Genomic DNA, 13910 nt, shown 5'->3' with positions numbered 1-13910 from the left:
AAGGTAATGATTATTTTGCTTTCAATTTATTAACTCTTGCATGTTTTACAATTTATTTGCATACGGTATTTATATTCACTTTTTAGCAATTTTACATATAAATCAAGCGCAAGAACACAAATTCATTTTAAATGTGTTGTAAATAATATTTTATGCAATAAATATAAATAAAGATATAAATGTATTATAATATTCACAAAATGATTTTTATTGCATTTTTTTTCTTTTAATCGTGAGTGAAATAAGACTTGCTCTTGATTTATATTATGCATATATTTTGGTGAAAGAATAATCTAATTGTATTTTACAAATCCTATCCTAACTGCACACTTACATTTGAATTTGATTTGATTATTAAAACGTTATGTTCGTTTTGTTTTTGTTTGACATGTTCTGATTTTCTTTGTTGTTTTTTTTTCTTTTCCTCACTACCTTTGCACGCTCCCGTTTTTTTTAACACTTTCGGTGTTTATTTTTATCCATCCTGTTACCAAACGGTTTCTTTTACCCATTCCAACCCTATCCTATAACGATACCCGCACACCGGACGCCGCCCGCATGCAGCCAAGGGTCGCACCAACATCGAACTGCGAGAGCAATTTATTCTGGCCGATGGAGTGTCGCAGAGCATGGCTGCATTCAGACCGCGTACGCCTCGCTCTAATACAAATACACCTCCATCCACCGGACCTATTACCAAGGTAAGTGGCTAAAAAAGCTACATCATTTTTATTATTTAAAACCTTCCTACAGGTTAGATATAGTTTTAATTTCGCACATGTACAACATTACGCGCACAGTAGTTAATAGAGGGAGCAATTCGGTTTGGGATGTTTTTTTTTTTTCGCTTTTTTTGTTGCACCTTGTACATGGATTGTACGATCCATTTGCAAGAGGCATTGTCGTGATTGCAGCATGTTCTGAGCTCGTAGCGTTATCGTATTGCATTAGTGTGCTCAAAGCTAAGAATTGAAGCACCAGCTCGTGTAGTGTTCGGTGTTGTTTGCTAGTTTTACCTTTCATTGGATCCACTGCATTGGAGAGGTGGCACGTCAACGCATTTGGATTTTATGGTAATGTATTTTGTTCTTCCTTCCTGCTATATCCCTTCATACCTGCAACGTAAAGATTCGCGTGTCCGTCGACTAAGCGTGTGGACTAATCGTAACCTCGTCTAGTAAATCGCGTTTCGGCAAAAAGATTGGCACTATGAAAACGTTTTGTTTGTAATGGATGTTCCTTCCCTCCTTAATGCAAGGCTTCCGGTTTTATATTGATACGTTTAGCGGAGGAGTTTATGGAGCAACTGAGGCCTATATTTGAGGCTCTCAGGCAACGAGAAGAACTTCCATGTTCGTATCCGCTACACGTGGGTTCGACACATGGAACTAAGCAAGCTTTCATATACGGCCATTCAAGATCACAAGGCTCAACGACGCCCGGCGCCCATCACTATACACATCACCACGGATACCAGCCGTCTCCTGGATATCACTGGGTAATTTATAGGCTATGTGAGAGTTTTGCAGTTGATTGCACCTTTGGTAAAAGTTGATAGCAGCCATTGAGTTTTTGTTTGTCTTTTTGTAAGTCAGTGTTTTAGAAATATACGTTCGTCGTTATATATAGTAACAACTGTCAAGTCCATTTAGTTAGCATGCACATACCACACATATTTGCTAAGATTTAATTTGGCGTTTTTCTCAATAATTAAAGGAGTCATCTGAATTATAGAAATACATCGTTATAATGCTAATGTTTTATTGAGTTAATAATTTTAGTGTGAATATGATAACTTATTATAAAAAAATAATTACATATTTTACGACTAGGTAAGAGAGCGTACTGTTCGCTCAGTGCCGATGTCCGCGGGAGGAGCCGCAGGTCGAGCATCGAGATCATCACTAAGTGCTGGAACACCTGATTCACTTAGTGACAACGAAGCTGCAAGTGGTCTTGGTCAAAGATATAGGAAGCCAAGTGTACCGAGGTGAGCTTAAAATAAATTTGAAATCTCAAACGAAATAAATATAATTAAGTATATAAATAATGAAATAAGTATTACCAATAAATATGTCAATATATATTTCAGATCAACATTAACTCCTGGTGGATCGCGACCAGGTTCTCGGCCAGGGTCAAGAGCAGGTTCGAAACCACCTTCTAGACATGGATCCAATTTGTCTTTGGATAGTACAGGTAGATGATTTTTTAATTCATATATTTTGAATCTTTCCCAAATTTATTTGTATACATCTTCACTGTCCATACATTTTTGTCCAGATGATGTCCTCACACCATCACGTATACCAATGCGTAAAGTGACGAACACTCGCACTTCAATAGCTCGGGCAGCCGCCAATGCCAGTAAGTTAGGAGTGACCACTCCCAATGGAGGCTCTCGACCAAGAACACCTACCGGACTCCTGACACCAGCGAGTGGAAGGTACGTAAAGAAATAAAGACGTTAGAAATCTATTTCCCCCCCCTAGAATCGTCAGTATTTGTGTGATTATATCTATATCCAATTAAGATTAAGTTACATAATAATACCCTTACGTATAATCTTTTCTACCACGCGACGTTACGACCACAACATCATACAGTCTGTTCTACGCCTCAGTTTTCATTTGTCGTGTGTTTATCACATATAGAATATAAATCAATAATTATAAAGACACGGTAATATAAAAAGTTTCACTGGGAATGGGCAGGTATAGCGGAGGGATGTACCGCACGTCCAGTATACCCACACTGTCCCCGGTGCCGGCGTTAGTAAGGTACAGACGATTGAGGATTTGACATATGCTCGTGTTGTTTGAAATGGTGGCCTTGTGGTCGCACTCTGTTTTAGATGATAAATTGGTTTTAAGTTATGATAAATTTTATATGTAGACTTAAAATTTGGAAGAACAAATTGCGATCACAGATTAAAAAACATTTGGAAGCACGTCACTAAGCTTTAGGGGTCCAAGTTTTGAGCTACGTAGTGACGTCTATGAGAACTGTGCACCCGTCTCAATATTTTTCAAGATTTGCTTTGTCCGAGTTGGTCTATTTTTGCGTCTGTTATATTGGTGGCGGTTTCTTTTGGTTGTGGATATAAAAATTGTGGAAATTACTTAAAAGTATAGTTAATGATTTGGAGCATGCACCTAGGCTAACTAAGACACAGCTAAAAAAACATTTTGTTTACTAACAAATTATATTTATGAATATATATACAATATTGGATGATTATTAAATAAGTAATTATTTTTTCCTTTCCACATGCATTGCAAATTGGATACGAACGAACAGTTCAACACATTCTCAGCCATCCTCAATGGCGTCTGAACATCCCAAATCCTTATCCCATACTCATCCTGCATTCCAAATACAGGGTTCTACAAAAATACCCGTATACACTGGGAACCGGTCGCAAAGGACGCCCTCTATTGAGCGACGAAATAAGTCGTCTAGAAAATCCCGTTCAAGAGAAACTTCTCAAGATCCTAGTCCTATTTCCAATGATCCTAAATCTGACCAAAGAAGTCCAGAAGACGATTCCTCTCTGTTCAGCATTTCGGGAATGACGAGTGACAATGAATATGAGAGTAATATAAGCGAATCGAGCGGAGAAGCTTCAAAGCCAACCCAACGAGACATCAAAGGGTACAAGCTTGTTACTCCTAGCTTTGTGTTTGGCCCAATTATTTGAGATGCTCGTTGATTTTACTACTAGACATCACTTCATACCATTTAGCTACATTATCTTAGATATATTCAAGTCGAGTCACTTCGGTCACGTGTTTGACGATCACCACACATTTTTTTCTCTCATCAAAAACATATTTTTAATTATTATTATATTTATTATAATTTCATTAACATTGCTTGAGGCATTTTGATAAATTTGCTTTCACGAATAACGTTTAAAACGTCGTATTTTTACTATGCCTTTTTTTATAAAATAACAAATATATATACATGGCTGGCAACATTTTGCAACTGTGCATTTATTATATTAAATTATAAACGTTTATTAAAAAATACGATTATTATTAACATTGTTGTTTGACTTTTGATGTGTGACTTATTTTTATAATGATATGTACATTTATGTATACTCGTATGTATTTGCTTAAAATTTTTGCTATCTGTACTTTTTCTATATTGTTACTGCACATGCACTGTTTTATAGATTTTGTATTCACTTTCAAGCACAAGATTTTACTGTCAATTTTAGAAAATATAAAAAAATATAAACTTCTTGATATTTGCAATAGATTATATTCGTGTAGGTACTTGTAACTATTATCATGATAAAACTAATATATTAAGCTTTTAAGTGTAGAAACTAAGAGATACCAAGAAGCTTATTTCAAAATATCAAAATTATTATTTAACTAGGCACAGCAGCATGTGCACTAACACTAACATTTCTTGTCTACACCCGTGTCTAATCTGTCTGTCTGTCCGCTTCGCTAACCATCTTAGGAGCGGGTCGTTTGCCTCCACCGAGGGACAAACACCCGGCAGAAGTCGCATTCCGGTGGCTAAGGACTCTAACCAAACTCACTCTAGGTAAAATTATTTCGTAGTTTAGTTTGATGATTTGTTGGTTTTTCTTCCTTTCTCTTATTTTAAGTTTGTTCGTTCGAGAAAGTTCGTTGGATTTTTGTTTGATATAGCTTGTATTGTTGCATGGTGAAAGATTTATTTAAGGATTTTTTTTTATTAGTCCATTTAATGTTAGGCAAAGAACGCCGTCAGGCAGCTCTACGCCGGTGCGTCCGGGCACGACGACGGCCGCGTCCCGATTGGTGCGCCGCCCGTCTGACGCGGCGGACGGCCCCGCCGCCCCCTCCACGCCTCTCTCGCGCCGCACCACCCCCGCCTCGCGCACGGACAAACGCGAACCCTTCCGACTTTAAACGAACACAAATCGACACCATTCCCGTCAAAAATCTGCCATCTTGATTAATCCTATCAAAGTCTTATAATGGCGGATTTTTGACATTTTTTTGTAAAACGCAAGCCGCTCCGATCCGTTACTAATATAACCTAATGCCGATGCAAATTGTATTTTTTATTTTTTAAGCTAGTGTTTGCAAAGATGGGACGGAGCGTCTAGCGTTTCTGATAAATTGTAACTACTAACAATAAATTAACTCGTGATTTGAGCCAAGCTTGTATAAAAATGGGCAAAATTGGCTTTTATTTAGTAACAAACAACTCTAGATGTAGTAAACCATAAAGTCTGCACTTGTTGCCTTGTATACTTATTTTCTACGATCCCAGCCACTTTACACTTTGAATTACTTTTGTGCTGTCCTTCATTATGTTTGAAAATTCTATCAATTACCTTTTTTCAATGTGAATATTTCTTATTTATTGTCAAAGTTGCCATAATTTTAGTGTATGTTATATACGTATTAGTCTCGACTGGAGACCGGAAGTGTGATTTTGTAAACGTTTTTTTTTATTATTTTCTTTAGGGACCATTTTGTTTACGGTAACTGACGTATAGGCGATTGGTGGTAACGGGTTCCGCCAAGTTGTTCTCTCTTGTAGCAACGCCAGGCTACTAGTGTTGATAAACTAGCGAAAATCAGTTTCTACCAATCATATAAGGTGATAATAGATATAGCGGTTCATTTGTAATGCACAATCATTTTTTTTATTTCATTTTGGTATTTATTCGATTTTCATATAGGAGTATAATATGATTATCGGAAATCATCTTAGTTTACATTATGTATATGATTATTTATACACTGTTTTGCACAATATTATTTGTGTAGTATCGCTATATTGGTCAAAGTTTGACTGACGACTTACGCCAGAGTTGCTCAGTCACTCCACTTTTACCAATATTTGCCAATAATAATAAATTCCACAGCGGACTTTTTATTTTAAGTAAATAACAAAAGTACACTTTGTCAATACAAAAGACATTACTTTATAAATGCTATATTAAGAATACTTTTTATATATGAAAAAAGAACGCTTTAAAATATGTGTAACCTTCTCTAAAAATGTTAACCAACACTCACATATTCTTGTTAATTTTATTATAAATCTGACTCTAAGAATAAGCCTTTATTATTAGAAATATTGTAAAACTATTAATCTGGTCATTTTTTTATTTAAATCATTGTTGTATTTGTTAAATGTAAAATTGAAGCAAATATACTAAAAGCTTGCAATATTTTTTGTATAAAGTAATGATTCTAAAGAGCTACAGTTTTTAAAATCTCAATTGATTTCAAAATAAAAAGTAACAAATTATATGTTGTATTTTTATTTATATAACTTCCCATTAGTTAATATTGGTTTTTAATAAATACTGCCACCTGCCATAGACAGAACAGTAACATGTACTTCTCGTTTAATTAAGATAAAAAAAATACTAGAAAAACTGGATTTTCCTAGGAAATAAATAGAGACTAATTCTATAAATACCATAGCCTAGTATTAAAAATAAAAATTTTGATACAATAATAATAACACAATAATAATTCTGGTACAAAATCCACATAAACAAGTTTTTTACTTAAAAGTAACCACTTTAAATCCCTATTACTGCTTTACCATGCATCAGTAGATTTTACATTTTAAATTTATTCTAAAATTGTACAGTTAGGATTTAGGATGTTGTACGTCGTGTACGTGGGAATGGCAGCGGTACACTGAGACATTCCTAACTGTACTATAAAAACAAAGTAGTCGGTAGTTTTCAAATTAAAATCCTACAGTTACTTAAATATGTTCTGACAACATCGCTAAGATTTTTATAAAAAAAATACTTTTTTACTCTTCTTTGTAATTTGTATGTAACAATAAAACTGAGAAAACTGTCATAAAAAAACTTATTATTTAGTTAACATATTAAAATAAAATTAATGAATTAAATTATAAAAAAATATATCAAAATTTATATTCTAGATGTATTATTTATTAATTTAGACAATAACCAATTTTTGCGTTGCATGCAATTTAATTTTATTTTAAAGATAAAGAGTCAAGATCGAATACACATGGCAACATTAAATAATGAATTTGTCAGTTTGACGTTTGAACAATAATAAAGAAAATTTCACGTTTTGTCATTTTTAATTGAAATAAATAATAATATACGCTCTACTTTTAAGTACATATTATAAGTAAATTTGCTATATAATCTAATATGGTGGGCTACAACATGGATGGGCCAGCTAGAGATCGAGTCATGAAATTAATTCAAGAAAAGGATAGAATTGAAAGTGAGATTCGCGAACAGAATTTAGTTTTAGAGGCAAATAATGTTGGAATGCACGATCCACTTGTCGATGCGGACGGCTTTCCGCGCAATGATATAGATGTTTATAAAGTTCGACACGCGAGACATCGTATTATATGTAAGTTAACTTATATTTTTTTATACTAGTGATGACTAAGCAGCTTTTACCATATACACATTTTTAAGTAAGAACCAAGTGTTTTTAAGAGAATAATAGGTGGCTTATTTTAATGCATGAATTTTTTTACTAAGCCATGGACAGACTTGATCTTATAAAAACAAACTTTCTCCAAACTAGAATTTGAAATTATAATCATTGCAATCTATTTTTCTACCTTATTAAATACCAAGTTATGAAATTTATCCTAGTTTTCAATATTAGTTCTTTCCACTACCTTTTTTTAAAGAGTATGTGAATATATGGCTAAAATTTTAATCTTCTTTTAAACTTCAGGTCTACAAAATGACCACAAAATATTAATGAAACAAATAGAACAGGGTCTTGGCGAAGTGCATTCTGAATTTCGAGGCTCGAGTGGAGAAAGGCCATCAGTATCACAACCAAGCTACACAAATGGTTTTGCTTCGAACAATGGTGTGTCGCATGAAGACAGTAAGAGTTTTGCAAAAGTGGGTGTGGTTCAGGAAGGATCCCCTGCAGATTTAGCGGTAAATAATCGATTTAATTAGTTAGTTCTTTAATTGTACATATCCATTGTATATAGCAGAGTGAAGAGAAGTAGCCTCATGCTGAGGCACTGTGTTCTTTCTCGCTTGTTGAATTGTGAACTCAACAGACTCGCTTGTTAATTCAGGCATTTGACTGTTGTGTCACTTTACGACATAAAATGCAAAATTATTTATAATGTATTTTTTGGCATTATACTAGCCCTACATAATGTACTATGTATATATTTAAAAACTGTTTTTAATATAAGCAGCCTCACATTTTTACCCTTGTAGCTGGGGTGGCATAGAGAGACAAGACACACTCTTCTCCACTTTCTGTCCATATTCTAAATATTGCATGTTGAGTTTCTACTCACCATCATAATTTGTGTGGCATAAGCAGAAAAATAACAATGCAATTTAAATTTCCCTGAATCAGGATCAAACCCACAACCATCATACTTTTTAGGAAACATAAAAATTTGAACATAGTAGGATTTGAACCTGTGCCATTTTATGTTTCCTAAAATGTGTTTTTCTTTCCTAAGTGTGAAATAACACTTTAAAAATGATAAAAACCATAACCTTCATGTTTACAGTCAGACGCTGTCCCAATGCAATGCCTTGTTTGTCAAAAAGATATTATCTTATATAAGTCCTTTAAACTACCTTCTATGTAAATTTGATCTGTTGATTGATTGGACTATACATACATTTTCTTATCAACAGGGTCTTTCTGAAGATGATGAAGTACTTCAGTTTGGTTCGGTCAATTTCAACAATTTCTCAGATATAACACAAATACACAATGTGGTAGGGCATTCAGTCGGTCAACCTATACAAGTGAGGGTCAAGCGAGGGTCTCATGTCCTCGGCATTACAGTTACTCCGAGACCCTGGGCTCAACCTGGTTTACTTGGATGCCAGATTAGAAGAGTTTGAGATACAGTTTTTAGTCATTTTTCAGTTTCTTTGATGTGTATATTAATTTTTGCTTGTAAATAAAAAAAATATATGTCTTTGGTTGTTTTCTTTAAGATCAGAATTTTACAATTGTCAATTGTGTTTTTTATTATTATATTAATTGATTCCATGTGAGCACCAAAGGATTATTAACATCAGGTCCACCAGGTTCCACCACTGCTTATTTGTTTATCTGCCCATTTTTATATTCACATACTTTGGAAAATAAAAAAAATGTAATGACTTAACTTATTATATTAAACTATTTCATAAACAATGATAAAAAAATAACTTTGTTACAAAATAATTGATTACCATTTTAAAAATAAATCCTGTGATTTATAACCATAGTTTTCATTCGCTTCTTCCTTTCCGTTTCCATTTTTTCCACTTTTTTAATGAAATCAGCATCTTTATAAAGCTTTTCTTTGAAAGTTTCTGGTTTTAAAAGAATTTCTTTTCTTTCTTCTGTCAATTCCTCAGGGTACATGTATTTCATGTTGAAGTCGAAATATAACTTGTCATCAACAAGACGATAATCAGATTTAGTGATAGTGCCTCTGATGCAATCGTGATAGTGACACACCATTTTTTCCTGTTCGGCTGTTTCACACGAACCTGTAAAATGTTTATATAGTTTTGTACAGTTTTCCACAAAGATAATATCGTACCTATTCAATCACAGAGAGTTTGTGATACTTTTCTCTGCTTTATATCTTATCATATACATTGCATCATGTTATGGCCCAGTGCAATGTCTCATTTTCTCTTAAGTGTACAGAAAGAACAAAAACAATTAAATACACAAACTTCTACTAGTTATGATTGTATCTAAAATAATTTCTACAGTCCAACCAATACCTAAAAATTTTACATCAAGAAGAAGAAAATATCGGCCATGTCCGTAGTGGATCCGGACAATATGATAACATTTAGCAAGTTAAGTTAATAAATCTTTTGTTAAGTTATCTAATATCCATATATATATATATTTAATTATTTTGTTATTATTTCGTCGCTCTCGTGTCGAGGTGGGTTATGTGCTATTATATCCATATTTAAATTGTTTATACGCTTTAAGTATTTTTGGAGCTTTAACATATTAACATTGTTTTTATAGTTAGGTACTTATTTTAATTTGGGAAATGTATTAAAAATTTACTGCTCGAAATTATTATAGTGGCTAATAAAGATTTCTTTACCTGGTCTCTGAACTCTAGCTGTAAGAATAGCTCTTTCTGGCGCCATATTCTTAAAGAAGACGAGGTAGCAAGCTAGCATGGTGCCAGTACGAGCGCGTCCAGTACGGCAATGGACACCTACCGCCTTGTACAAAGAAGAGCGCAGATTCAAATACGGGTTTGGTTTGCTATAAATACTATAATTAAGTATAGTTTTATACATTTATTATACATGGATCTATAACTTTTAATTTAGATGTGCGACATGTTTAAATTTACATTCCAAAGATGTTACAGTATGAAAGGAGACTTAAATGTAATCGATAACGAAAAGCACTAGTCTGTTTCTAATTAGATACAAAATTGACATCAGCCTCACCTCGCCTGTGATCTCCGCATTTTTACAAATACCTATAAATTTTATAATCTGCTTCAAAGTTGGCGCTTCGAACTCTTTAACTGGGATCCTTGTCCATTTTATTTTTTTATTACATTCCAATAATGGCGGTATTCTTTCGGGTGATAATGTAATTAAATGTTTTATTCCACAATCAGCTAAATAGTTAAGGTTGCCCACATTTTGTGGGCATGCCATGCCAGCGATTTTGTTGTCGACAAACCAAGAGAAATTGCATGGTGGGTACGAGTCCTCTTCAATCTCAGGTGCCTTTTCTTCTTCAATGGGCAATTGATCAAATCTATCTGCGTATTTATAGAATATTTTCGCTAATTTCACATTTGTACGTTTCTTAATAGAACTCATTGTTAATGATCACTTTATAGTACTATTAACTATTAGGCAAAGGTCAATTGATTAATAAAGATTTTTTGCAGCCCAGAATTTTCTATTTTTATCCCCTTTTTTTAACCGATTAAAAAAAAACTAAAACCAAATATGATATAGCTCTCACTTTCTTTCGTCACTTAATGATTTAGAACACCTGCTCTGCCAATTATTAAGGATTTTGAACTTAGTTAATTTAATATTACACTGAGCTAAACTGTCGGCGGCCATTGAGGTCGAGTTGGATAGAAGCCAGATCCAAACTATTGGCACAGGGATTGACGTTAGATGGATATATGGAACAAATATTCACTGTCAATTCATTTAAGGGATATTTTTATATAGGTATTTTAACGTATAAGTACATACCTAAAATATAAAATATATTTAAAGGAACATGATTCGATAACGCAGCATTTTGGTATTTGTAAATTTGTGGCCCACGTCGAAATAAATTAATTACAAATTAATACACAGTCTAGTTGATGCAGACCATTCCTAGGCCTAAGTAAATTATGATTAAGGTAAATTGAATAAAGTAAGAAACAATCTTATAAATCTACAAATAAAAATATGATTAACAAAACTAAAACAACTTTATTTTGACTTTATATCTTAACATAATACCATTAAAAATCACAATTTATACTGTGCATAATTTTAGAAAACTTATCATGTTACTTGTCTATGTCCTTCCAAATAATATTACATAAAGTGAATAAATTTTTAATAATTAATTATACATATACATACGTACCTACATATTAACAAAAAAATGCTACTTTAACATCATACAAATAAAATTTAAGACTAGGTTATAAGTACATTAATTCTTAAATTAAATTTCGTGAAGCAAAAAACGTAATAACCTTGAATGAAAGAATAATAAAGTGAAAGATGTAATTTTGAAATGGCGGCAAAGTAATAATTCACAGCGTAAACAAACCGGAAGAAACTTTTATTTTTTAAATTTACGACGAATTAGACGTCGGCGTGTTATAAACGGACGCTACTCTAGTCAAATTGATTCAACAGATAATTTAATGTTACAAAAGTGAAAAAAATATTTTTTAAAACATAGAATTAAGTACATTACTAAAAATATATATTAAAAAAGAAAATAGTCGATACAATGTTAGATGCCTGATTCAAGGTTTTACGTTTACGCACAGAACCTTGAATCAGTCATCTTACTATAGTAAGTAGGTGCTTCTTAAATGTAAATCTATTTTTACTAAAATAATTATTAATTTAAACTTGATACTTTCTTTGTACTTTCTTTGGCAAGTTCTATAAACTCTTCCATAACGTCTCCGCTTACACCAAATTTGAGTGGATTATCTTCTGTAAGGTGCTCAAAATATTTGCCAACTGCTTCTTCTTGTTCCTCGAAATCTAATGATCCTATAAAGATCAATTTTATTACATAGATATTCAAATTTATTTCCAATATAGGTACACGTGAAAAAGGTCGGTATCACAAATGTTAACTTTCTAATTATTATTGAAAAAATAATTAACGATAGATTTACTTGAGTATGTAATAATTTTTAGCTTAAACATAATGTTAAACCTCCATCATGTCTCCAAACATGCAATCTTAAAAAAGGGAGGCGTTGTTTTGGCTTTATTAAGCTGTATTATCATAGTTATTAACATTTTAAAAATATATTCCTGGCAAAGTGAATGAATTTTATAATGACTTATTATTTATAACACTTAAATGATAAAGTACCTGGTCGAATCATCCGAATGACGTTCATCGCTTGATCTGGCAAGAAACGGTGAAAATGAATGAGATAGCACGCCAGCATCACACCTGATCTTCTCCGGCCTTGACGACAATGGATACCTAATACCTATAATGTAAATTATAAGTTTTTGAAACACGTTATTTTATTATAATTATAGTACGCACGTGGCTTCGCTTAAAGTGCAGCCTAATATGTGCATAGTTTTAACTATTCATTTTATTATTACTTACTAATGCACTTTTGATTATATTTTGCTTTTATGAATCAGTAAATTTGTCAGCCAGTTCAAATAAAAAAAGCAAAACGTAAATCGCTATTTGTAATATAACAATATGATACATAAAATTCAGATCTACCTCTCCATTTTTGTCCGACCGTTTGCATACATCGATAAACTTTTTAATTTGCTCCACACTAGGCGATTCAAATTCTTCTATGGGTATCTCAGTCCACCTTAATCTTGCAATATTATCTACTGGAGGTTTTTTACCAGCAGTTAACGTGACTAGATGTGTTACGCCTTGATTGACCAAAAATTTTAAATTTTCTATGTGCCTTGGGAAGGCCATCGCCGCTAACTTCTTTGGAATAACCCACGAAAATTTTAAAGGTGGATACGCGTCAACTTCTATTTCAGGAAAAGGATTTTCTGGTATTATAACTGTTAAGTCGTTCCTAATTTCTTTCCTTGCACCTGCTAAATATTTGTCATCTTGCTCTGTGATGTCCTCCATGCGAGTGTATACCTGATATTCATCACTCATGGTTACTTTTTACTAGTTTACAAAATATAATTGAAACTTTAATCTTTAATTTAATAATATTGTGTTTATTTTCTATTATAAACAAAAACACTCCTCGTGTCTACAATAACTTTTACTCTTGACCATCTAGTGTGGATTTTGTGTATTGACTGACGACGTATTACGAAAACTTGGCACAGTCGTCTTCATTCTGGAGGATGTAATATTTATTTCTGGAGGCCTTGGCCATGATATCTATGCTAAAAACAAACTAATTGAACCATTAAATTTAGTCTTTATTGCCAAGAAATAACGAACTATTGAGCAGATAATTTCGTTTCATGGCTGTATATTGTTTACCTGTAGACACGCTGTCTTAAAAACAAATTACTTAGTTAAATTTTATGTTCCTGAGTAAATTTAATTATATCTGTGACGCTACGATGAAAATAAATAAATTTCTGTCAGTACATACTTAAATTGATTTATTAAATTTGTAATTTAAACGGAAATGTGCCCTCTTCAATTTATACCTACATTGTGTACATAGTA

At 32.9% G+C, this 13910-nt stretch overlaps 4 protein-coding genes across 20 annotated transcripts in view; 2 read left to right on the top strand and 2 right to left on the bottom strand.

The window, feature by feature from the left end:
* shot (dystonin-like protein short stop) overlaps positions 1-6273 on the top strand; it is a 239974-nt gene extending 233701 nt beyond the window's left edge. For 9 of the 16 annotated variants that reach the window (XM_085194381.1, XM_085194376.1, XM_085194378.1 and 6 more), the window contains 8 exons: positions 1287-1498; positions 1833-1990; positions 2093-2199; positions 2284-2446; positions 2715-2780; positions 3301-3654; positions 4480-4566; positions 4739-6273. In XM_085194381.1, coding sequence (XP_085050507.1) covers positions 1287-1498; positions 1833-1990; positions 2093-2199; positions 2284-2446; positions 2715-2780; positions 3301-3654; positions 4480-4566; positions 4739-4916 — 1325 coding nt within the window. In that variant the 3' untranslated portion in view covers positions 4917-6273. Of the gene's footprint in view, positions 1-564; positions 702-1286; positions 1499-1832; positions 1991-2092; positions 2200-2283; positions 2447-2714; positions 2781-3300; positions 3655-4479; positions 4567-4738 lie in introns of all 16 variants that reach the window. The other 7 variants (XM_085194387.1, XM_085194386.1, XM_085194380.1 and 4 more) reach the window with 6 other exon arrangements.
* A 770-nt stretch (positions 6274-7043) lies between these two features.
* Positions 7044-11224, bottom strand: LOC146533369 (dual specificity protein phosphatase 23-like). 2 transcript variants are annotated; one of them, XM_085194392.1, is made up of 4 exons: positions 10457-11224; positions 10099-10222; positions 9212-9514; positions 7044-9112 (listed from the first exon to the last, which is right to left on the bottom strand). In XM_085194392.1, the coding sequence occupies exons 1-3, from the start codon at positions 10838-10840 to the stop codon at positions 9216-9218; spliced, it is 807 nt and encodes a 268-aa protein (XP_085050518.1). In that variant the 5' UTR covers positions 10841-11224; the 3' UTR covers positions 7044-9112; positions 9212-9215. The 2 variants fall into 2 exon arrangements, with proteins under 2 accessions (XP_085050518.1, XP_085050517.1); XM_085194391.1 differs by lacking the exon at positions 7044-9112 and having other exon boundaries at positions 9136-9514.
* LOC146533370 (26S proteasome non-ATPase regulatory subunit 9) lies at positions 7172-8952 on the top strand. The gene is made up of 3 exons (XM_085194395.1): positions 7172-7382; positions 7719-7933; positions 8663-8952. Exons 1-3 carry the CDS (start codon positions 7172-7174, stop codon positions 8873-8875), a joined length of 639 nt encoding a protein of 212 aa, XP_085050521.1. The 3' UTR covers positions 8876-8952.
* Positions 11225-11438: 214 nt separating the features above from the next.
* Positions 11439-13553, bottom strand: LOC146533368 (dual specificity protein phosphatase 23-like). The gene is made up of 3 exons (XM_085194393.1): positions 12972-13553; positions 12597-12720; positions 11439-12265 (listed from the first exon to the last, which is right to left on the bottom strand). The coding sequence occupies exons 1-3, from the start codon at positions 13377-13379 to the stop codon at positions 12108-12110; spliced, it is 690 nt and encodes a 229-aa protein (XP_085050519.1). The 5' UTR covers positions 13380-13553; the 3' UTR covers positions 11439-12107.
* Positions 13554-13910: the final 357 nt, after the last annotated feature.

This window comes from Heliconius melpomene, chromosome 12 (genome assembly GCF_056956725.1).
Source record: "Heliconius melpomene rosina isolate 202511_hmr_F chromosome 12, ASM5695672v1, whole genome shotgun sequence".
NCBI lineage: Eukaryota > Metazoa > Arthropoda > Insecta > Lepidoptera > Nymphalidae > Heliconius > Heliconius melpomene.
The sequence above is the reverse complement of the archived record's forward strand: the minus strand, read 5'-3'. Positions and strand labels throughout refer to the sequence as shown.